The sequence below is a fragment of the Podarcis erhardii genome (genome assembly GCF_964252035.2).
Source record: "Podarcis erhardii genome assembly, chromosome: 12".
NCBI classification, from domain to species: Eukaryota; Metazoa; Chordata; class Lepidosauria; order Squamata; family Lacertidae; genus Podarcis; species Podarcis erhardii.
The window spans coordinates 35,200,270-35,225,614 of NC_138513.1; the positions used below are offsets into that span (position 1 = coordinate 35,200,270).

At 41.3% G+C, this 25,345-nt stretch overlaps 1 protein-coding gene across 8 annotated transcripts in view; it reads left to right on the forward strand.

Annotated features, from left to right (window-relative positions):
• The window catches only part of RARB (retinoic acid receptor beta), a 362,123-nt gene that overhangs the window by 210,352 nt on the left and 126,426 nt on the right, over nucleotides 1-25,345 (forward strand). For 7 of the 8 annotated variants that reach the window (XM_081882235.1, XM_081882236.1, XM_081882234.1 and 4 more), the window contains one exon: nucleotides 11,930-12,052. The exons of the other annotated variant lie outside the window; for it this stretch is intronic. In XM_081882235.1, coding sequence (XP_081738361.1) covers nucleotides 11,930-12,052 — 123 coding nt within the window. The remainder of the gene's footprint in view (nucleotides 1-11,929; nucleotides 12,053-25,345) is intronic. 8 annotated transcript variants of the gene reach the window in all.

The window sequence follows — 25,345 nt, forward strand, 5'->3', positions numbered from 1 at the left end:
TTCCCCACCCACTGCTGTTCGTTATTCCTCCAGACAAATCCATATTCTGTACTTTGTGATTTCAATATTTCAGTTGCTCCAGGACTCCCTCCCTCACGATAATGTTGTAGCTTCTTGTCAAATAATTATCGTAGTCATATATTTAGATTAGAAGAAAATGTAAGGTAAAGGTACCCCTGCCCGCACGGGCCAGTCGTGTCCGACTCTAGGGTTGTGCACCCATCTCACTTAAGAGACCGGGGGCCAGCGCTGTCCGGAGACACTTCCGGGTCATGTGGCCAGCGTGACGAAGCTGCTCTGGCGAGCCAGCACCAGCGCAGCACACGGAAACACCGTTTACCTTCCCGCTATAAAGGGATACCTATTTATCTACTTGCACTTAAGGGTGCTTTCGAACTGCTGGGTGGGTAGGAGCTGGGACTGAAAGACGGGAGCTCACCCCGCCGCGGGGATTCAAACCGCCGACCATGCGATCGGCAAGCCCTAGGCACTGAGGTTTTACCCACAGCGCCACCCGCGTCCCAAGAAGAAAATTTAAACATGTATTATTCTTACGAACAAATGTGTGAAAACTGGGACATTGCTTATTTTAGCTGAATTACGTCAAATGCTTTGTGTTGGGTTGGATAGGTAGGTTTGTTATCCCCGCTCCCCAATACCTACATAAGACAGCTGGAGCCATTCAAAATGTTTGTACTTGGGAAGTGGACCAATTTGTGATTAATGTAATCCTGTTTATTTGACTGATATTGTGTATATTTAATGAAGTATTGTTGCCGTTTCTTGAACATTTTGAAAACAAGTAAGTCTAGGAAATATGAGAAGTAGAAATTTTTTTTTCTAATATATTCATTTAAATAAAGTGACTACAGTTGAGTGTAAGACCAGGTAGTGCCCTCCAGATGTTTTGTATTAGAACTTCTATCATATCTGATAATTGACCATGATGACAATTGAAGTCTAAAATATCTGAAGAACCCTACATCAGCTACCCTTGCAATGGAAAATGGAAACTAGAGGTTGTAGCCAATGAAACCCTACTTAGAGTAGACCCATTGAAATATATGGGCCTAACTGAACCATGCCCATTAATTTCAGTGGGTCGAGAACTAGCATTAGGTAGGAATAGCTCTGTGTAAAATATTTGTTAGCAATGTATTAAGTCCATGTATTTTAATTTATTGCCATATACAATCGTACCTTGGAAGTCGAACGGAATCCGTTCTGGAAGTCCGTTTGACTTCCAAAAGTTTGGAAACCAAAGCACGGCTTCTGATTGGCTGCAGGAAGCTCCTGCAGCTAATCAGAAGCCGTGGAAGCCCTGTTGGACGTTTGACTTCCAAAAATAGTTCGCAAACTGGAACAGTCAATTCTGGGTTTGTGGCATTCAGAAGCCAAAATGTTCAAGAACTAAGCTGTTCGAAAACCAAGGTACAGCTGTATATCTCTATCTATATTGATATATCTTTCTTTGAATTACCCCAGACATGATAGCAGAGGTGTTGAATTTTATCCATCAAGAAATTTAAGAAATCTGCGTAGCTTGGGCATTAAGACCCTTTGGTAACCCTAGTCATAAAGACTTCACTTTGGATCCTTGCGCACATCTGGTGGCCAAGCTGTTTGGCTGCTTTGCATTAACACCCTGGGCAAAGCAGTTAGGAAGAGTGAATCTGTGCTCTCCGTGCCCTCATGTCACACTTAAACAGCATTTCACTTCGAAAATAAACCTCCCACCCGCCCAAGTGTTGTGCGAGTAGTTTATGTTAGAAAAAGGAATGCTAACTGGCCCAAGAGGCCAGAATAGAGGAATCTAAGCAACAACCTGACAGCTAAGCAGCCTTGCAGGACAGGATCCCTGGAGCTTGGGCTGCAGGACTCATGTTTCCACTGTTGTCTTAGTGTCTGGATTTGCCCTGGGTGAGAAACGGGCTTGTTGACTCTGCAGCATGGGAAAGCGCCTATCACAGATTGACTGCAGAGATGGCTTAGCCAGCCGTTCCCCGTCTCCAGCCTTCCCAAGTGTTATGAAAAGAGTTGTTTTAAAATGTTTGGCTTGGCCCCTCTGCCACACAATAAATTGTTATCTGAAACAATAGAGAACAAAGGAGGGGGGGGGAAAGTCATAAATACATATCAGGAAATGCAAAGCCCCATTTTGGTGCGTGGAGCCGCAAGGGCATTGGGTTTCATTGACTCGAGTCTCTGTGGAAAGCAGTCTGCCCCACAGGAAGGCCCTGCATTCCTGTCCTTTCCGTGAACTTGCCTGAAAGGAATACAGGAGTTATTGGGTAATCAAGGCTTGTCAGCACCTTGGTTATGCAGCATGGTTCAATCCGATAATGTGAATGGAACCAGTAATAGCGCTGATGAAAAGCACGCTGGTTTGAAAAGGGCCTTGAATGATTTTTTTGTTCATTTTCTGTTTACATGTAATGTGTTATTGATGTCATTACCTTTATAACACAGCTGCTTGTTTCATAGAAAAACTGGGAATTAGTCACTATTTTTTTAAAAAGAGAGAGGGAGAGGAAAGAGAGAGAGAGAGGGAATGAGAAGCGGGATGGGGCGGGGGTGGGAGAAAGAAAGAAAGAACGAACGAAAGAAAGAAACCCTGTTACGTGAAGAAAATTGCATTCGAATGCCGCAACTGAAACATATTGATTTTCTGGCACAGACTTTTTAGATTAAAAATGCCAATGCTAAATCCTTTCATGACCTATGGTTCATATGAAGTTCACGTGTCATTTACTATTATTCTGGAAAAAAGCAGAATCTTTAATGAAAACATGGTTGGGAGGAAAGTCTTGACTTGCTGGCATTTGCATGCCATTGTCATAATGCAGGGCTGAGGGCTGAATGAGCTGCTGCTGCTGCATCTCAAAATACTTTGTTTTAAAATGCAGCCCATTCGTCTTTTTTTTAATTGCTTGTGTGTCTTTCTTTTATTTCCCGCTTGATCTTTAGACCTCTTAATTTTTCTCACTTCATTCAGCTCTTGTTCATTGATTGCATTAAACAGGGAGGAACACACTGCCCCCCTTTGCTTACACCAAGTTGGTAACTCTTGATTTCATTTTATGTATAATTTTGATCTGTGGCACAGAAGAAGATCTCACATTTGTAGAGATGCTTGGTGTCGTATCAGACACTCTATCATTATTTTCGGCAACTTACATACCAGTTTGTTGTTTCTTTTTAAAGCCCACTAGAATGTTTGGTGTGTATGTGTGAGAGAGCAAATCCTGTTCTTGTAAAGGCCTAGGAAAGCCAATTGGATGTTTACTATGTTCAGGTGGTCCATATGTGTGTGTGTGTGCACACATAGGTCTTCAACTCATATGAAAAGCGCCCTGTAGTCCTGGGGTATTCCAGTATGCATAAAGATCTCTGTACAAGCAAATACAGTGGTACATTGGTTCTCAAACCCCTTGGTATTCAAACAACTTGGAACCCAAACACTGCAAACCCAGAAGTAAGTGTTCCGGTTTGTGAACTTTTTTCGGAAGCTGAACGTGCTCCGTTTTGAGTGCCACACTTCTGTTTTGAGTGTTACGCTAACAATTTGAGTGTTATGCTTCCAATTTGAGTGACACACTTCCGTTTTGAGTGTTGCACCGAAGTCTGTCTGTTTTTGCTATTTATTTTGCGTTTTTGTTTTTGCGGCTCTGGTTTTGTGGTTGTGTGGAACCCAGTTCAGCTACTGATTGATTGATTGATTGATTGATTGTGTGACTGCAGCACATGGTTTATTGCTTTCCTTTTATGGATCAATGGTCTCATTAGATAGCAAAATTCATGTTAAATTGCTGTTTTAGGGGCTGTTTTTAAAAGTCTGGAACGGATTAATCTATTTTGCATTACTTTCTATGGGAAAGTGCTCCTTGGTTTTGGAATGCTTTGGTTTTGGAATGGACTTCCAGAACAGATTAAGTTTGAGAACCAAGGTACCACTGTACGCATATATTCTATCTTCTATGATTAGGTGATCCCCTGCATGTGTGCATTGGGACCCTCATCTGCACACTCATTATGGAAGTTTGTATTCAGTTAAAGCTTTAGTGGCTAAGATCAACTGCTTGCTTCATATTATGTCTCCAGGAGTGACCTGTATCAGATTTTGCTGTGTTATCATAGTCATATGCAGTGACTCTGAAATCAGTTATCTAAAAGTTGGTTATCCAAATGTCCAGATTAGCCTAATTAACAGCGTATGTAATTACATGGCTTCAGAAGAGAGTAACACTTCTGAAAACAGTAATGCTCAAGTATCTGAAATTTTGCTTATGCAAATAAAACATAAAATTGCCTTCTAGCTTTGGATTACAGCTATCAGAAAATTTTGTAAGTGTTTGGACCATTTTAGCTAAAAGTTGTTGATATTCCTGATTTCCACGTTTCATATCTCTGGGTTTAAACTGGTTTCGGGTACTTTATTTTTTTAAAAAAAAGAAATGCCTTAAGTATAGGATAATTTGTCTATTTCTAATATTTTTGCATATTTTTACCCAAAATTCTGTTCCGTTTCCACATTAATCTGCATTAAAAAAAATATTTAACATGAATGTACTTAAATCTGTTTTTCTCTAAAAATGGATACTGTATTTAAATGTAGGTTTTGTCCCAGAGCACGTACTTTAAAGAGACATAGTTTGATACATATATCCAAACTGTCTAGAACTGTTATACCAAATATTTTCATGAGCAGTCAACTAGTTTGCAAGGGGTTATTATTTTGTTGTTGTTTCAACATTCTAAACATTTTTCCTCTTTTGACAGGGGTTTTATGAATGCTCTTGCCCTCCAGTCAAATATTGGTTTCTGAGCATTCTTCCAGTGCTCACATTTCTGAAGTTAAGCCTAGGAATTCTATATTGATAAGACTGCAGCCTGGAGTCGATAAAATGAATGGGATGTCAAATATGCTACATTATCTTCCCAATATAAGTGGGTAATGTGCCAATAAGGAAAGATAGGATGATGAGGCAATGCCTTTTTAAACTGAGAAAGGAAAATTTCTAGCATAATCCTTTTACTTTCTTTTAAGTCGGATCAATTTTCACTTTGCTCAGATTGCTAATTGCTCTTTAAACCAAATGGATGACGTTTTACTCAATTACCATAAAATAAATATGGAGATCTTCCAAACTGAATTTAATTTGTTATTTTACCTTCACCCTGGCCCGATGCTGAAAAGTCACTGACAATACTCCCATAGGATATAGGCCAGGGACAAGTAAAATGAGTCAGAAGGTCAAATAAATACTTGTAAATATGGATGGAGACTGTTTTCAGAAAGTCTCTGAAATATACTCAGAGTCGAGAGTGGATTTCATGCTCTTTATTCAGCTCATAGTGGTGAGGAGGAATAAAAGTCCCCTCAAAGTATCTGCTTTATATACATTATTTACACAATGGGCTGCACGTGATTGGCTGATTCCGGAATTCTCCTGCAGGCCAATCAGGTTGTGGATTCACTTCCATCTGGAGCCGGATTGGGTGGCTCCTGCAGACTAATCAGACTGCTGCATTGTTCTAGGACCAATCAGACTGCTGCATTCTGGATCCTATTGTTCTAGGACCAATCAGACTGCTGCATTTTGGATCCTATTCAACTCAGTACATAACAGTCTCTTATCCACCTCACACGCTGTTTACTTCAACATCGTACGTCCTATTGAAACGTAGACAGGAGAATTGACGTGGAGGATACTCCTGAGTGATACTGACCAATGATCAATGGCCTGTGTCAGCAGTTTTCGTTGTTGAGAGATCTCCTTGCTTCCCACCCACCTGTTCTCTCGTTCCACAACAGAGAGACAGCATGGCACACTAAGCAAAAACAACCAAAGCCAGAATATGGAAGCAGAGGGCGGGATTTAATAGAGACCTCCCAAAACCTGGAACAGGCACTGGCCAATGGTTCTCAAAGTGTGAAACAGGTTTCCCTAAAGCAGTGTGAGCAGTTGTTAGGACAGCCCAAGTTCCTTTCCAAGCTCCATTCCATGGACAGGTTTTGATGCAGCTTGAATGTACTTATTTGCATTATTTTAGATCAGGAGATAGGTGCAGACTACTGGTTTGCTGAGCCCAGCATTGCTTACTCTGACCTGGCAGCAGCTATCCAGGATTTTTCCTTTCATCTGTTTCCAAAGGATTGAACCTGCTCCCCACTATGGAACCTTTATCCACTCCATTAACTATAGGCTATTGTTTTGACTGACAGCAATGAGACCAAGAATCTTATTCAGGCGTTGTTCTTCTCCTTAGTGGTTACATGAACAAGGTTGCAAATCACTTGGGGAACCTCAGCTAGCACACCAGGTTCCCTTCATTTGCCCTTCAGTGCATGGAGGGTGGCAGGCAGGGCGACTGGGATAATAACAATCATCATCATCACCATCATCATATTCATATGCCCCCTATATGACTGGGTTGCCCCAGCCCCTCTGGGCTGCTTCCAACAAATTAAAAAACAGTAAGATGCCAGATATCAAGAACTTCCTTATACAGGGCTGACTTCAAGTATCTTCTAAAGGTTATATACGGTAGTTACTCATCTACTTGACATCTGATGGGAGGGCATTCCACAGGGCGGGTGCCACTACCGAAAAGGCCCTCTGCCTGGTTTCCTATAGCTTTACTTCTCGTAGTGAGGAAACCTCCAGAAGGCCCTCAGAGCTGGATCTCAGTGTCCAGGCTGAACAGTGGGAATGGAGATGCTCTTTCAGGTATGCTGGGCCAAAGCCGTTTAGGGCTCTAAAGGTGAGTACAAAGATTTGAATTATGCTCGGAAACATACTGGGAACCAGTATAGATCCTTTAGGGCCAGTGTTATATTGTCCCAGCGGCCGCTCCCAGGATGCAATGGAGTAGACCTAAATAGTGTATCCCTGCTCTCCCCATGCTTTTCTAATTGTGTGATGAAAAGAATGCCTGAATAGATACAATGGTTAGTGAAATCTCCTGCATTTTGCCTCTTTTAAACATTATTGGCAGCCTTTTCTTTTCAGTCCAGTCCATGCATATCAAAGTTTCCCATTTTTGCTTTGCCTTTCTTACCATGGGAAAGTTCAAGCAGTTTTGTTTTTTCGATAATTTTATCCATTTCAGAAGTGTGTAAGTGTGTGTGTGTGTGTGTGTGTGAGAGAGAGAGAGAGAGAGAGAGAGAGAGAGAAAGAAAGAAAGAAAGAGAGAGAGATAAATATAGCAAATCCTTCTTAGGACACTTCTGTGAAATTGATAAATTGCAGATGTGTTGGTAGTAGAAGAGAATAAGCTAACTTCATAGGGATTAAAATGGTCTCATTGTGGAAAATAAAACATTAGCAACACATCACTTGGTTGTGTTCCAATAGAAAATTTCTTCTGAAATGTTTGGGTTTAACACTAACTAGGAGTCCCTCCCCTTCTTTCCATCTAGCTGTGTTTAAGTCTAACTGTTGAGGATATTGGACACAGGAGAGATAAATATTACAAGTTTGTTTCCCTGTAAATCTCTGCTATGATTTCAAACTTTTGTACTGTATGATTTGACAAGGCAAGAGGAAGAAACTATATTCCTTTGGGAAGGAGCGTTTCTGCATTTTCAGCTAAACTAAAGCTTGCCTTTCTCACCTGGAAATGCGATTGAATTTGAATTGAGAGCAGCTGGTTCCAGGTCATGAGTCAGAGCAAACATGATCAGGAAGGACCTAGATTTGGAGAAAGCACCAACTGCTTAGAAGTTTGGATGGTGATTTGTTTATGTAGAAGAAATAGGTTGATGGTCAGAGTGCAGGGCAAGGTGTTCCACCACGCATGAGGGAATAAATTTGTCATGTGGTTCTACGGTTCACAACACAGGACAAAATACAGAAGCTCTTGTGGAGTCAAGAAGGGAGGACGGAATTTTCACCATTTTAGCTCTCGGTTGGGCATTCTACACCCTTGTGCAAATTAATTGAAACAAACAATGTAGTTTATTGTACAAAACTCACATATACATGAACAAAACTCACATAAACGTACATTAGTAATGGATATGACCTCCGCTATTTTTAAGCAGCATTTGAACACGGTTTGGCATGGAGTCTACTGGTTTCGAACAGTCACTGTTGATTTTCGGATCCCTGTACCACACTTGAATCAGCGCCTGAATGACCTTCTCCATAGTCGTACACTCTACAGCACAGAGGCGACTTTTACATATAGTCCACAAATTCTCAATGGGATTTACATCTGGGGAATTCCCTGGCCAATCAAATACCTGTATTTGCTGCTCTGTCATGAATTTCTTCACCACTTTAGGCAGGGGGCTAGGTCCTGCTGCAATATCCCAGTAGTGTCAGGATACCTCTTTTCCAGCTCTGGAATAAACTCTCTTTCGTAGAACCTCAGTATATTGTGGTGAGCACATCGTTCCTTCTGTCGGCTGCAGGCTTCCGACACCATAATGATCAACTGACTTTTCCTGTTTGTTTTGAGTACAGGATTACAAGTAAGATAGAAAACATGCTTTGTTTCAATTAATTTGCTGAAGGGTGTAGATTTAGCCTGTGGTTTTCTTATCAGTGTATGTGTGTCAGAATGTTTTTTAGGAAAGAAAAGGTAAAATGCGACCTAGGTACTGGTTTAAATATCCAGCAGAAATTTGGCAGGCATCCTTGCTTTTGACTTTCAGGCATCTCTTGGAAGACCTTTTTATGCTGAGGGGCCTTTGCAGCTGTTTTAATAGCCAGCCACTTTTAGGATTATTAGCATTGTTTTTAATGGTGTTTTATAGTCATACACCATTCTGATATTTTATGATACGATGGTACAGAAATACTTTTATAAACAAACAAACTCTGAAGAAGAGTTTGATCAACACCAGGAGGCGAAGATTGCATTTGGTTAAGTTTTTCTTGAAAACCTGGCAATGATGTGCAGTTTTTCTTTCAAGGATACCTCCATTATAACTAGTCAGTTTCTTGCACGGTGCTCATCCAACTAGCAACCAGTTGTTGTTGCTTTGTAAAAACTTTTTATTATTAAATCATATTATAATGTATACAAAACAGAGCGAACAATTATAACAGATAAAAATTTAAAGATTTTTTTAAAAAACCTATAAAACAGGCATGTAGAGTTAAAATAACAAAGTCCAAGTAAACACTCAACAATATCAGATTATTAAGTATAGTTGGAGATTTGCCAGGGTTGTAACGAAGGTTGTCTTGAAAAGGATGGTTCCACTGCATATGTCATAAAAGGTAAAGAACCCCATGGCAGTTAAGTCCAGTCAAAGGCGACTATGGGCTCATCTTGCTTTTAGGCAGAGGGAGCCAGTGTTTGTCCACAGACAGCTTTCCGGGTCATGTGGCCAGCATGACTAAACCACTTCTGGGGTAATGGAACACTGTGACGGAAACCAGAGCATACAGAAATGCTGTTTACCTTCCTGCCACAGCAGTACCTATTTATCTACTTGCAATGGAGTGCTTTCAAATTGCTAGGTTGGCAGGAGCTGGGACAGAGCAACGGGAGCTCACCCCGTTGCGGGGATTCGAACCACCGAGCTTCTGATCGGCAAGCCCAGGAGGCTCAGTGGTTTAGACCACAGCCCCACCCTCTGTATATGTCATAAAAGAATGCCAGATCATATAAAAAGTGTCTGGATGTTCTAGTCCTTCGCGTAATCTCAAAATGTGCATAATTTTATCCCTTATAACTATATTCCAGCGTGTGGAACCAAGCGTCCAGTGTTAGATTTTGGGCTGTTTTCCATTGAGTTGCAATTACTGGTTGTGCTGCTAAGATCATTTATAAGACCAATTCTTTTGATAATATATTATCAGCATCATAAAAAATATCCAGTGACATTAATTTTGGACAAAGTAGCACCCAGTTAAATTCCATAGAGGTTGTTAAAATTTCCTGGTGCCTGAGCAGCAACATGAAAAATCTCTCATTGCTAGGGTGGCCATGTGTCCTATTTTGTAGAGGACAGTTCTCCAGTGAATGAGGTCATCTGTTTGAAGGGCTGTCTGTCCAATCCTGGTTTAAAAATGAAGAACCAAAAGAAGAGAGATTAAGGGCTGGGAAGTTGATAGTCAACAGTGAGCAACATGAAAGCGACTGAGAGTCTTCTTCACCACAATGGTGAGATGTATTGTATTTCTACTCAAAGTAAAGCAATTCTTTAAAAATTTGCAGCTAGGCATGTAAATTGGCATCTACACATTTTTGTGAGTCAGTTCTCTGTTGCCCTTTTTTGGGGGTGATGCATAGGCAGCAACCCTACTTGTAGCTGCAACAGAGAATATGGCAGCGAGAGGAAATGCTGTATCCTCTCTGCGAATAACAAAACCTACCTAATTTGTATTTAAGGTCTTGAGGGAAATGATCTAATAAACTTAACCTATCGGTTGCAGTTGCTATTTGAAGACTCATCAAGAGCAAGAGGATTGATAGTAATGAAAAGTGGTACTTCCTGTGTCTCCAAAAAGGAAATGAGCAATTCTGGCAATTGCCAGTCAGCCCTAAGTCTAATATCCGTGACTTGCAAAATAATGAGACTTGTAGGGAGAGAAGAATAGGCTAATGGCCCCATAACTTATGTTCAGCGTGGCTTTGCAGCAAACAAATCACGCTAGATAAACTTGATTGTTTGGATTATCTAATTAGTGGTGATGGACAAAATGGTGGAAATACTGCATCTGGACTGTTAAGAAACCATTTGTGATAGTGGTTCGTAAGGAGAGGAAACATAAACGAAAGATCGTCTTTTAAGGGTAGGCAAGTAAGGTTTGTGCTATTTAATTTATTTGATGCTTTAAAAGTGAAAGCCCTAGGATGTTGGGTGGAGATTTCTATCCATATTTCACAGATCAGCTGGTTTGTGTCCAGGATAGGACCACAATAATATAGATCTCTGACAAATTGACTGATCAGGGCTTACAAAAGCAAGTACTGTTTTCATCTGCATTCACTCAGCAGCTGGTTCCATTGTCCCGACATTTCCCTAACTGTTCATTTCTGCATTATATTTAACCATTCACATGACGTAAAATTCACTTCCAGGAATATAGCGCAAGTTTAGCATGCATTTCTGTGTTACTTGCAAACAGAATATTTTCCTGGAAGCAAATAACATGGAAATGAGCACTAAAGTTGCCACATATTCTGCTATTTTTCTGTGAGTGGCTTTTACATTATGTGAAAGCTCAAATAGAATGTCTTTCTGCAAGGATCCACAGTTCCAGACTTTGGTGCAGAAGAAAAAAAAAATCATTGGCTTAAGACTGTTGTGTTGCTTTGTCTGATGTGATATTTATATGGTATTGTGGTTCACCAGGACCCAGGCTATAAGATGTAATTGGAATAAGAATCAGTTGGCACTCACTGATGACTTATTTCTGCATTGGTGGTATACCAGGCTCACACAGAGTGGCATAAAGTATGTGTTTTTTATGGGCACACTTTACAATACATTTATCGCAAAGTTTGCTGTTGACTACAAGATCTTCCTTTTACAAATATCATGTACATGGCAAACTGAATCAAGACCCTGGTGTGGTGGTTAAGGATGCTGTAATTTGTAGTCCTCGCTGTGGTCTCAGTTCTGTTCATGGCAGGGTGTGACTACTATTTGCATAAGAGGAAAGCTCTTCTGGGCTTTTCAACAATACAAATTGAGGGGCGGACTCCCTTTCCAGATCAAAACTATTCCAAGGAGCAAAGGGTTAACTCCCCTGTCCGCCACGTATCAGGGTCCCGATTTGGGGCCACCACCAAACTGGTTACTGGTGGAAAGAGAAATCCTGTACTTAAAGGCAAACCGTGAGATGAACTTAATGTGTTATTTTGGCCCCATGGAGCACTTTGGGAATGATATTTTGAAACACCAAGAAGTTGAGATAAGAGGAAATTATGTTCTTCCTTTCTGTCTGTTCCCTTCACTCATCAGCTTCCTGTTTTCTGAATGCAGAGGTACTGGATCATGGCCAAAAGGTGCAATCCGGCTCCATTAAAGCCAGCTGGGACTTTGCCACCAAGCACATGGATTTTAAAAAATGGTTAAAAATAAAAGGTAAGCTGCTAGGAAGAGCAAATGTGCAGCTTGAAGAAACTAGAGCTTCTGTAAGATAACCAGTGTATATACAAAGCAGAAGGAAATAGTAAATCCAGAGCAGAAGGGGTATTTGGTGATTGTTCTTCAAAGATGTTTTTAATCACAGTTTCCTTTTTATTTATTTCCTATTTTATTTCATTTATGTCTACATGCATTAAATAGCTCTTGCAAAATCTAAGTGAATAATTTAGATATATTTTAAGCAAATTTCCTAGGAATTGCACTGCTTCTCTGCTGCTTGTTTATTGGATTCAGATTATAACACATTTTGAATTTCATTTTAAAATTCACCACTGTCCATTCTGCCAGTGCAATTTTAGGTTAACTATATTTTATCCGCAGTTGCTATATTTGGTTCTCGAGTTATTATTGCAGTTCCTTGGGGTATATTTAAATCCACCTTATTGTAATAGATTATGGAATAGAGTGTCTAATATGTCTAATGTAGAATAAATGACTATAATGATTTATGATGCAGCACTTCACTTTTATTGAACATAAGGATCATTGTACTAAAATGGATGGTGTATTGCTGCTTTAGCATAAAATACTGAATAACATATTCAAGAAAATGAATGGATTGGCCAGTTCATAATACTCTGCCCCTTCAGCTGAGAGGTCTTTAATAAGCAAGAGTGTCATTACACTTGAAAATGTATGTGTCGGTGATTCATAATCTAGAACAATGACAGTGATCGGCTGAAGCACATATTAAAGTCTGGGCTTAAAAGGAAATGCACTGTGCTTTGATCTCTGCGCAATGGCTGCTTTTGTTCCGCTTTACAATTTTGCGTCAGTAGCTGTAGCAGGAATAAGTATGTTGGAATTTGGAAATATATACGTATCTTTAGATTGTCTCTTGGTGATAAGGCTTTTGAAGATGGAGATAATTTTTCTTTCTGCTAAGACTTTGCATATGATGATACTGAAGTGCGTTCTCCTTACAGACTTTCATTACCCTGTACATGCACCTTTGATGGAAACGTATTTGCACCTCATTTTTAAATCAGTGGAAGCTCTGTCAGAGCACATTCTTGCTCCTGTTCATTTCCAGGCTTGGCTTCTGGAGATTGTTGAGAGGTGCAGAGTAATTATTTTTTGGGGGGTCTTTTCGTTTACAAATGGATTCTTTGTTTACTTATTTAAAAGGCTTGCATTTTGCATTATATCCCACTTGGGGGCTCTTAAAGTGGCTTGCGAAAGTTGCACTGCACCATGCAGTGTCAAATTTACGTACAGTGGTACCTCAGGTTAAGTACTTAATTCGTTCCGGAGGCCCGTACTTAACCTGAAACTGTTCTTAACCTGAAGCACCACTTTAGCTAATGGGACCTCCTGCTGCTGCCGCGCCGCCGGAGCATGATTTCTGTTCTCATCCTGAAGCAAAGTTCTTAACCTGAAGCATTATTTCTGGGTTAGCAGAGTGTGTAACTGAAGCGTATGTAACCTGAAGCGTATGTAACCTGAGGTACCACTGTATAAGCTAATCAAGCTACAGCTTAGGGCCCCCCTCTCTTGGGGGCCCCCCAAAAAATTAAAGGAAAAAAACTGGATGTACATTTCCAAAATATAAGATGAAAAACAAATAAAATAAAACCTACTTACAGCAACAGTGTTTTGGGTTGTGTAGGCTCCTATGATGTAAGCAATGGGCTAGCTTACATCTAGCTAGCCTGCTAGCCTGCTCCCTAAAATATCACTGGTTTGCTCATTTCTATATATATAGGGTGTCTACATCCTGCATATGCAAATGGCTTTAGATAACTATTAGGTCCATAAATGACCATATAGCATATATTCAACACAAGAAAACAGCGACAATTTGTTGTTGACAAAGGACAGCTGGACGTATAAAGGACCCTATTACCTTCAGGAGCTTAGGGCCTCATCAGACCTAAATCGAGCCCTGACCATGCAATCACATTCAAAAAGATTTGTGCATATTAATCGGGAGTGATATGGTTCTAGGTTTATCCAGGCAACTTTCTTCTTCTTCTTCTTCTTCTTCTTTTTCTACCTTGGTGCCCCCCACTGAGGAACACTGGAGCTAGTGGGGCTTAGCAGCTGAATCCCATGATGGAACTATGGCCATGCCATACAGTTAAAGCACTCTTATACAACTTGAACAGTCATGGCTTTGTGACAAAAAGCATCCTGGGAGATGTAGTTTGTTTTGAGTGCCAGGAACTGTAGCTATGTGAGGGGTGTCCCAATAACTCTGTAGTTCTCAGGATTCTTTCAGGGAAGTTCATTCTGTTCTGCTTCCAGAATATAGTGCAAGTTTAGCACCATGATATTTGCTTCCAGGAAAAAAAATCTGTTTGCAAGTACCACAGAAATCAATGCTAAGTTGCACAATATTCCTCTATATTCCTGGAAGTGAATTTTACATCATGTGAAAATTCCCATATCAACCTGAAATTTAAAACACACACACACACACACACACACACACACACACACACACACACACACACTATTTCAACACATTTTATCACAAATTTTACTTACTTTTAAGTTTTACTCTAAAATACACATTTTTTAGCATGCATTTTTGTTTGAAATACACATCGTGGTGCATTTCCGTGCCAAGAATTGTACAGTAGACGCTCCCACATGGATCACGTTCACAATCCGCAGCGCTGTGTCTGCGCACGTGCGGGTCAAGATTCAGCGCTTCTGCGCAAAGCGTGATTTAGTGCTTCTGCACATGCGTGAGCACCGAAACCCAGAAGTAACCCGTTCTGGTACTTCCGGGTTCGGCGCAGTGCACAACCCGAAAACACTCAACCTGAAGTGTCTGTAACCCAAGGTATGACTGTATTATGGAATTCAGAGAAGTGTGGAAACTGAGGATCAGCTGTGTCTTTAGAGCCATGTCAAGCCATTTCACTTAAATGCGGACTGAATGCCTTGAGCATCACTGCCTGCCAGTCAGAGTAGACAATGCTGAGTGAGATGGACCAAGGCAGCTTTGCATGTTCCATATATGGCTATAGCAGGAAGGAAAGCTAATTGCTTTGTCCTGTAAAGTCTGATTTAGGAAAGCTGCAATTATGAGAAAAAGGAAGGCCGTGTACATACCATTTGTCTTTCCAGTCATGGATTTCATTAGGTCCAGCAGTCCAGACCTATTAATACGTTATATATATAATCTAGGCAAACTAATGCCATTACTATCCTTCAATGACAGAGATCCTCTGCTTTTTCTCAACTGGGTTGCTTTGATCACACACAAGAGGGCCTTAAAAACTTTCTGCTCCAGCCATGATACTAAGTTTCTTGGATGCCTGGGGCATAGTTTTATTCTTTCCCAACAAATTACCTCTCTGGATGGTAGCGTAGCATTGCAGCACCTGTTGCCGGATTTCTTTTGTTTGCTTTTCGACTTCAGCACCTCATCTCTTTTTCTGCCCGTCATCTATTCGCTTACTCTTTTGATTGTCAACCAATCTCAGCAAAACAAATTAGATTATCTTAATGACTGCAGTTTGGCTGTATCTGATTAGGTTTCAATGTCAGCCGAATTTAATCCTGGTGAATTTAATTTTGATGTTTGATTAGCCTCATCCTGAAGCTCATCCTTGTTTTGAAAACATGTAATGTGCTTTAAGAGTCGAGCTGTTTCAGAGATAGTTTCCTGCATTACTTCTGATCCTCTGGCATACTGGAGATGTTTGCGTCCACCCCCCCCCCTTTTTTTTTTACTTTCCTAGTCTTATCACTTCTCTGGTCATTGTAGACATAGTGCACCAACATTAAGGCCTTTTAAATTTAGGGCACAGTGAAACACATACTTAATCTCTTGCTCTTAAATAAACAGGACTTGATTCTGCTTAATTTTGCACCATGTCTTTTTATATTCACATTTTGTTGATTGCATTTAGTAAATTTGAAAAGTTTGGTGTGCATATTTCTCTCTGAGAAATAGAGGGATATTATTAATTATTAAATAATTAAATAATTAAATAATATTAAATAAATAGAGGGAACCTTTGGCTTAGGGACCTATCAATTTTGCAAAAGTTGTGCCTTCTTCGTGGCCTTTTTGGTGCAAAAAAAAGTCGTTTTTATTCAACCAGGCTTTTAAAATCCATGATCTTGAAACCGTTTCATGTTTTTAGTTACATTTGGGTTTAGATTACTCTGTTGGAAATTTTTAATGCTGCAGCTGTTTTTTTATGTTATTTTAAATATTGTATTTTTTTATCTGTGAGCCAACCAGGAAATTACATTATTGGGGGACAATTTATAAATGCTCTAGTCTAGATAAATAAAATATGAGGTGGCTACAGCTGAGTGTTTAACCAATGGTTGTTTCAGTGCTCATGAAACAACACAAAGAAGCTGGCCATCTGCTGTGACTGTCCACGCAATGAGAAATTTTTTACCACCCTTCTGCCTCCCTGCACTGCTGATTTGTTGCAGGGGCGTGGTATATTTTTTCCTCAATATATGGCTGGATGTCACAGAGCACTGGCTTCCCGTGTGGTTACCTGCACGCTGTCTTTAACAAGCGTAGGTTACGTGGTAATCCTAAGCCACCCACCGTCTCCTTCAAATCTGTGCCAAGGCCACAAGCCAAATCTTTGGGGCATTTTGTGTGACATCCATAACATGCTCTAAAAATTGCCCCAGTCATGAAATTATCCAGACGATTTTGCATAGTAATTACTGAATTGAAAGCAAGTAATAGATATAAAAAAACCCAAAACAAGCAAATAAACAAACCAAAGTTGCAGTCATGTGTAATGCCTACACTTTACTGCGTTTCAGTTATTCCATAATCCAACGTCTGTCATTTCCCCCAATTATCTTCATTTCACAGTTTCTGTAATGCAGCATTGAGAAGACAATTGAGCAGACAATTGAGAAGACCAGCGCTTCTAAAAGCATGTTTAGCTTTGTGGGTAATGTTGTTGTGAAAATGGCTTTTCCTTTTAATTATACATTTTGCCATCTGAGTTGGCTCATTGGGACCATGTTTGTACACGGAAGAAGTTTTATTAATAATATTGTTACAGCGGTTTTCATGCTTGGTTGCAATATTTGGTTTCATTAACCTTTTTTCTTTTTCTTTTTTCTTTTTTTCTTTTGTTAAATACTTTGGAGTGTTTGTAGATAACTTAATTTCTGTCCTGGCCTACTGATGCAAGGAGGCTTCCATTGCTGGAACTTCTGGTCTCCCTGCAGTTCATTCTTTAACTGAATTCCACCTGACATTCCTTATACTGCCTGTTTGAGATGATCTGTGGATCCTGAATTCATGTCCTGAAATCTGAGCTTGTGGCTTAGTGGTTATGCACCATACCCTGGGGCTTACTCTGGAAATCTGTCTACAGGGCCCTAAGCAAGCATAGCTTTCACCTAATCCAGAGTGAGTCCACATTTATTACAGGAGCAACTCTAAAAATAGTGTCATCTGAATATCCACATAGTCCTTTGCAAAGTACCATTTTAGCTGATAGTCAATTGAACTTTTGGTTTCCTGGATTAAATTGTCAACACAACACATTTTTTATTTGGCGGCTAATTATCAGATATTGGTGTTCTCATGCTGAATATCTTCCAATTCAGCAAGTTGAGTTTGAAATTTCAATACTTGAGCCCTATTCAGGTATAATAGTACCTTGGTTCTCAAACGCCTTGGTACTCAAACAACTTGGAACCCAAACACTTCAAACCCCGAAGTAAGTGTCCCGGTTTGCGAACTTCTTTCGGAAGCTGAACGTGCTCTGTTTTGAGTGTTACGCTTCTAATTTGAATGCCACACTTCCATTTTGAGTGTTACACTGAGGTCTGTCTGTTTTTGCTATTTATTTTGCGTTTTTGTTTTTGTGGCTCTCTTTTTTTGTGGCTGTGTGGAACTCAGTTCAGCTACTGATTGATTGATTGATTGATTGTGTGTGTGACTGCAGTACATTGTTTATTGCTTTCATTTTACGGATCAATGGTCTCTTTAGATAGTAAAATTCACGTTAAATTGCTGTTTTAGGGGTTGTTTTTAAAAGTATGGAACAGATTAATTCATTTTGCATTACTTTCTATGGGAAAATGTGCCTTGGTTTTGGAATGCTTTGGTTTTGGAACGGACTTCCAGAACGGATTAAATTTGAGAACCAAGGTATCACTGTATTCAAAAGAATCCCTTTTAGCTTAAACTGGCGAGAGGGTACCCATGTGCTGGGCATACCCACCAAACCACAAACTTTCCATATTAACCAGAGAGATGGGAAAGATTCCCAGTGTTGCACCACAGAAGAATCCAACACAGCAGTTGAGCCAGCAGAAACTTGTTGTGTTGTGCAACAGAATGCACAATCTATTGTGCAACCAAGTTGCCAGCAACCTGCTTCTGCATTCTCTTTCACAACAACATTTCCCGGGCATGAAACATTTTGCCAGTGGTACAAGTATACAGTGGTACCTCGGGTTAAGTACTTCATTCGTTCCAGAGGTCCGTTCTTAACCTGAAACTGTTCTTAACCTGAAGCACCACTTTAGCTAATGGGTGCCTCCCACTGCTGCTGCGCCGCCGGAGCACAATTTCTGTTCTCATCCTGAAGCATAGTTCTTAACCCGAGGTACTATTTCTGGGTTAGCGGAGTCTGTAACCTGAAGCGTATGTAACCCGAGGTACCACTGTACTGTTAAGTGACTTTAATTTAGCGCTTCGTTGGCTACGAGCCAAAGTGCATTATTTAAAACTTCTGATTTATTGGAGTATGGTTTTGTTGAATTTCACAATAAAGCACTTGCACGTATTCATTGCTTTTTTAAAATTAAAAATGGGGGTTTAGTAGACTTGCATTCCATAGGATCTTGGAACACTTAGAAGGTAACAAATGTAAAATGTTTACCCTGTTTCAGTTGTGCAGTGTGCTAAATGACCTCAGGACCTGTTCAGATACAACTAGTGCCATGTCCTCTGACAAATGGCCTATCTGCACTATGTAGCAGTATCATTCCACTTTAAACAGTCATGGCTTCCCTTAAAGAATCCTGGGAACTGTAATTTGTTAAGGGAGCTGAGAATTGCTAGGAGACCCCCTGTTTCCCTTGCTGAGCTATAATTCACAGATTGTTTTAAGAATTAATCCCTCTTCCCAGAGAGCTCCAGGAATTGTAGCTGTGTGGGGGGAATAGGGCTTGCCAAACAACTCTCAGCACCCCTAATCACGACTCTTTAAAGTGGTATGGTACTACTTTAAACATATAGTGCAGATGAAACCTTACATGCTTCCACCTTGCCTCCCCTCGCCTTTATTTGTAAAAGGCAACTTCTGGGCCAGGAAATTCCAAAATGGCACTGTTACTTGAATGCAGGATTCTCCTTATCCCAACTATTTAATCCACAAGAGACAGTGTGTTCAGTACTCGGCATAAAGAAGGTTCCATATTCAAATAACCATGGGATCTCCTAGGTCAGATATTGCTACTGTTGTTTAGGAGAGCAAGGAGGAATTGTGCAAAAGCCCAGTTTCGTTGCCTCTATCAACATACCAGGAGAATAATACCGAGATAGGCTCCCAAATGCTGCTAATGCTTTTTTTCAGGTGCAAGAATAACTTTTTTGAAAATAAGGTTTTGCTGATTGTAAGTACCGTCTATTGAAAGTTGATAAATCAGAGCAGTTACTGTCATGGCTCTTCGTTTTAATACCTTCTTCTTTTCCCTTTTATCCACCTTGACAGTTTCCTTTGATGGTAGTTCTATTTTCTCAGTTTCCAAAGCTCATAATCTCCCAGTCTTCTTTGAGTCTGAGCCTCCTTTAGAAACCTATGTTAATCAGATTATTTATGAAACAGTCTTAGTATCATCTTGGTAATCTTGCCTGGTTTTATGTGACCTATTCTATCATGTTAGGAAGCTGGTGGGGTGTGTGTGTGTGTGTGTGTGTGTGTGTGTGTGTGTGTGTGTAGCTAGACAAATAGATAAAACACATCACATATATTCTGGTAACCATAACTTATAGCTCATATCTTATCTATAGTTTATATTTGACTTTTCTTGCCTGAATGCTCCTCATAACCAGAACCTCTAAACACCTTTGCTCCTATGCTGAGAGAATTCAGTGGTGTGAAATAAGAGATTTTCAGAACCTGTCACATTCGACTTTCATCCTTTCATTAGAATGACACTCAGGATTATAGCTTCAGTCCAAAGAACCACATATTCTGCTGAATCCCATTGTTGACTGTGGAAAGCAAAGATGCTCCCCGCCCTCCCAAAAAACCCCAGCCTATTCCAATAAGAAAGTCCTGGGGGCTGACTTTGTGATACCCATTCTGTAGATATTGGCTTATGCAAAAAAGAAAGGAAGAAAAAGCTTCGCTTTCCACCCAGAGACGATGACAAACAGGCCCCTGCTTGATAGATGGATTCGTTATCACCTCCTAATTACAAGCAGATTTCCAGGTGTGCTCTCTACATTATAAATGAAAGCTGCCTAGTGTTATACAATACTGGCCTGAGGGTCAACCATAAGGGATCTGTTCCTTCTCTTCTGTCATTGGACCATATTATTCAGCTGAGGTTTCAACAGATAACCTTTGAAGGCCTGCCTGACTAATCGCCTGGTAAATGCTGCCTGTTATGAGTTTTTTTTTGTCTCCTAATAAAGAAAGGAACTTGGGGGGGGGGACGACCCGCAGTGTGTTAGGCACTTCACTGTCGGATTTTTCAGAATACCTAGCTCCTTCCTTCAGAAGGGAAAAACCAGCTTTATGGAGGTCAGCTATACTGCTGCAGCCTGCAGACCGTTTTTGCCGAAAATCATTCATGTGCACAACCCCTGATATAAACTAAAAGAGCTCTTATGTCATACATCCTAGAAGACAACCGTGTTGTATCGCAGACCACTTTTCTGGTTTGAAACCCGGAAAACCCTGTTGGGTCATGCCAGTAGCTCATTTAGTCTAGCAACCTTTTCTCAAAGTGGCCAATCCGATGCCCATGGAAGGCTGCAAACAAGACCCGAGTGCAACAGTATATTCTCCCTTCCTGTGGTTTCCAGCATCTGCTATTTGAGGCATACTGCTTTCGATCCATGGAGGCAGAGCTTTTAAGGTTTGTTGTGAAGATGTCGGCTGCCAAAACATGTGCTTTTATGGACTGGTCCAGGCTGGGGGTATATGGAGATGTCCAGGGTGCTATTGAAGCTTTGCCTATCACCTCTGTACGGCTGAGGCCGTTGCTCAAACCAGAACACCTAGACGCTGTTTTGGAAGGGATGAGGGCAAGTAAATTTTCTATTATTATTATTATTATTATTATTATTATTATTATTAGAATTCATATACCGCCAGACCATAGCACCAACTATATGGGGCTGAGGACACCTCAGCCCCAGCCTGGAAGTATGTGAGGACAGGGCTGAACCCCCACTCCCAATTTTGAAGGGCCAGGCCCCACTGGGCCTCCCTGCGGTGACGACAGGCCTCTTATGGCCTCACAGCCTCTTCCGAATGCATGTGACGTCACATGTTTGTGTCGGACGTGTGATGTCAGAAACATGCGACGAGCCCTCCCCCCCCCCCAATGTCGGGCGAAACTTGGCATCTCTGGCCCATGCTACCTAAAGAGCCATCTTCATCCACATTATTCTGCTCACATTGTGAGATCACCATTGGAGGCCCTTCTCTCCTGCTGGCCTCCTGAGAACAATCAGATTGATGGGCACCTTTTCTGCAACACCCCTCCATCCCAGGATTGCACTCAAACTTGGGATCTGTTGGCCCTTGTCTTTACAGGACTTTAGGAAACCATTAAATCCCCTGTTTGTCTCTTTAACTTTATTTTCAGCTGTTGTTCTTGTGGTTTTTTTAATGGCTTGTGACTTCTAGCTGTATTTTTGTATTGGATTTTAGTATTTATAGGCTGGATGGTTGTTTTATTGAAATCATCAGCTTTCATTCATCAGTTGGGTTGTTTTTTTGTATGTTACTTTTACTCTGTTACCTGCCTCGATGCTATCCTTAAAGGCAGCCTGAAATAATAATGCTTAAATATTTAAAATTCCCTGTCCATTTCTAGAGAGGAGTTGCAATGTGGCTAGTCGTGTGTCCTCTTGAGTATACAGCTATGTATATTGAAATTACTGAAATAAGCCGGTCTTAACTTCAGTGAACCAGATAGGATCCCACGCACCCCCTCAGTAGTTTAATATTACAGAGATTCATGTTAATTATTCCTCGTTTTCTTTTATAACCTGCTATGGCAGTTATTTACTTTATGTCACAGAGGAAGTTGCAAGCAGGTGATTAATAACCTGCCTAAGTATTACCTTTCCTCTTGCTGCCTTGTCAAGAAATAATGTGACCTGCAGATGTTTAGAGAAACCCATACATTTTATTAATGACAGCTGCTGTTGCAACATGCTCAATGAAAGCCAGCTTATCAACCATTGCAGAAACAAGAACATTTTGTGGTTTTGTTTTGCTTTTGTATTTGGGTGCTTGTCTTTGTTTTGAGTCAAGTGTACTGAAAGCTCCAGAGGAGCAGCAATAGTGCAGATGCTTTTTAGAGAGCCTGGAAGGCAAGTGAAGAATCAGGTTTGATGAAGTAAGAAACTAAGAACACAAAAGTTGAACTTTGATTTGGCTTTACATATACAGAATAGTTTGGCCGTGTTCACATGTCACACTAAGCTAAACCATGGTTTAGTGCAAAAGTGCTAGTTTTGCAACAGATTTGCTCTTCCCTAGACTTGTTTTAAGGACACAGGTGGCGCTGTGGTCTAAACCACTGAGCCCCTTGGGCTTGCCGATCAGAAGGTTGGCGGTTCGAATCCCCGCGACGGGGTGAGCTCCTGCTCCTCGGTCCCTGCTCCTGCCCACCTAGCAGTTTGAAAGCACGTCAAAGTGCAAGTAGATAAATACCTTCCAGCTGGAAGGTCAACGGCGTTTCCGTGCGCTGCTCTGGTTCGCCAGAAGCAGCTTAGTCATGCTGGCCACATGACCCAGAAGCTGTCTGCAGACAAACGCCAGCTCCCTCGGCCAGTAAAGCGAGATGAGTGCCGCAACCCCAGAGTCGTCCGTGACTGGACAATGGTCAGGGGTCCCCTTACCTTAGACTTGTTTTAGGTCACTGCACAAAGTCCAAGCCCACGATTATGGCTAAGGTATTTTCTCCTTAACCCCAGTCTGTAGCCAAGATTTGTCTTATACTTACAGGTTTGTGGTTAAGGAGGAGAGACTTTAACCATGACCCCAGGTTTCGGTGACACCCTAAACCAAACTTTGACTTAGCTGCCATCCCACCCACTGATTTTAAAAGCCCAGGAAGGAGGCTGCAGCTTTCTCTCTGGTAGCTAGCAGGTTCACACGGTTGCTGCAAACCATACTCTGGGTTACCACGACATGCAAACCAAGCCATTGTATCAGCATGCATACCATCTCTTATTTCTGCTTTTAAAATATATACCGTAGATGCTGCCGCACATATAGTGGTTGTATACAGTGGCCTGCAGTCAGTGGACTAAGGGGAAGGAGGGCAGGAGGGGTCCAGCATCCTGTCAGAGCCCGGGCGCCTCCTTCTGGCTTAGGAAGTGATGTGTGATACTCACAAGTGTGACATCAGGATGTTGTGATGTCATGCATGTGACATCACCCCAGAGGTGCAAGCTGGCCTTAACTTTTCCCTTACGAAAAGATTCATGCCACACTGCCGGGTATATATGTACATTTTAGCCCTGGGGTTTTTATAAGAGTTCTTTTTTTTAGCTGAATGGTGATGTAGAAATCAATCAATCAAATAGAAATGGATATTGTTGAAGGGAAAAATATGGCTGCCCTCTTGTCCCTAACTCCACTCAATCTAAGCCTGTTTTCAAGTCTGATTGCAGTGGGAAGGGGAGATTTGAGGGTGGGGGGTTTTCACAGCTGGGGAGAGAAGGTCTGTCTCACCAGTTGTGACCCCCGCACACACATTGGTCCTCACCTGTTGTATTTTAGGCTTGGGGGAAATCCTTCGATTAACTACAAGGAAAAGCTTCTTTCAAACCTAATTGCAGTCTGGGGCATTTTGTGGAAGAGTTCAAAGGTGGGAACACTGCAGTCGTCTCCACACCATAATTAGACTTCTTCCAAACCTCTTAAATAAGTCTATTGGCTACAACAGAAAGCTTCTTCCAAACCTATTTTTTTGTGGGGGAGGCAGATCTAGGGCCGTGCATGCGACACAGGAACCTTCTGCATCTGTTTGTGCACCTGTAGCTATTGCACTGGCAGCCCACAATTGAATGCATGGCACAATATGGTCTAAATGCTGCTTTACACAAATAATCCATCTACCGGCCTACCCTTTGTGCCACGTGCTAGTGCTGTTTCGTGACTTTCAATGGAATCCAAAGATACATACAGTGGTACCTCGGGTTAAGTACTTAATTCATTCTGGAGGTCCGTTCTTAACCTGAAACTGTTCTTAACCTAAAGCACCACTTTAGCTAATGGGGCCTCCTGCTGCCGCCACGCCGCCAGAGCACAATTTCTGTTCTCATCCTGAAGCAAAGTTCTTAACCTGAAGCACTATTTCTGGGTTAGCGGAGTCTATAACCTGAAGCGTATGTAACCTGAAACGTATGTAACCAGAGGTACCACTGTATCTGTGTTGTGTTCCAGTGCAGCTGTAGACACAAGCTATCATGGGACAAGCAACATGGTTTGTGTGTCCCGCCAATGAAACAGCCACCAAGGGGCCAGAACTTCCATGCTGTGTCCAGCTTCCCCTGCTTGTGTGTCTTGTGTGCAAAATTGCAACCCTCCACCCAGCTGCAGGCACACTGTAAAGTTTCCCACCTGTGGTGCTCAGTTTCAGAGCTGCGCAAAAGCGCTTTCCTTGCCTCCCCTTTAGTCACTCCTGAGCTAGCCAGCTACACTGTCCAAATACATCTTTATTTGTACTAACAAGAAATACCCATGAACAATGGCTGGAAGCAAGAGACAAGATGTTTTGTAAAGGCCTTTTAAAAACATACTGATGAGAGGTTTCTCTCTGGTGTGCGTGTGATTGAAACGGTGACGGCGGAAAGGGAACTCAAGGGCTCTTTGCTGGAAATTGCAAATGCGCGTCATGGTATTGGCTGCCCAAGGATTCGCAGCTGAAGAGCCGCTTCGGATGGTTTGCACTGGCATGGTTTATGCAGATGCTTTGGGAACAGATGGCATCGTGGATCCCCATGGCAAATGTGAATTTATACACACACATGTGCATGCACACACACTGTACTAAAGTATTTTGCTTGTAGGCACA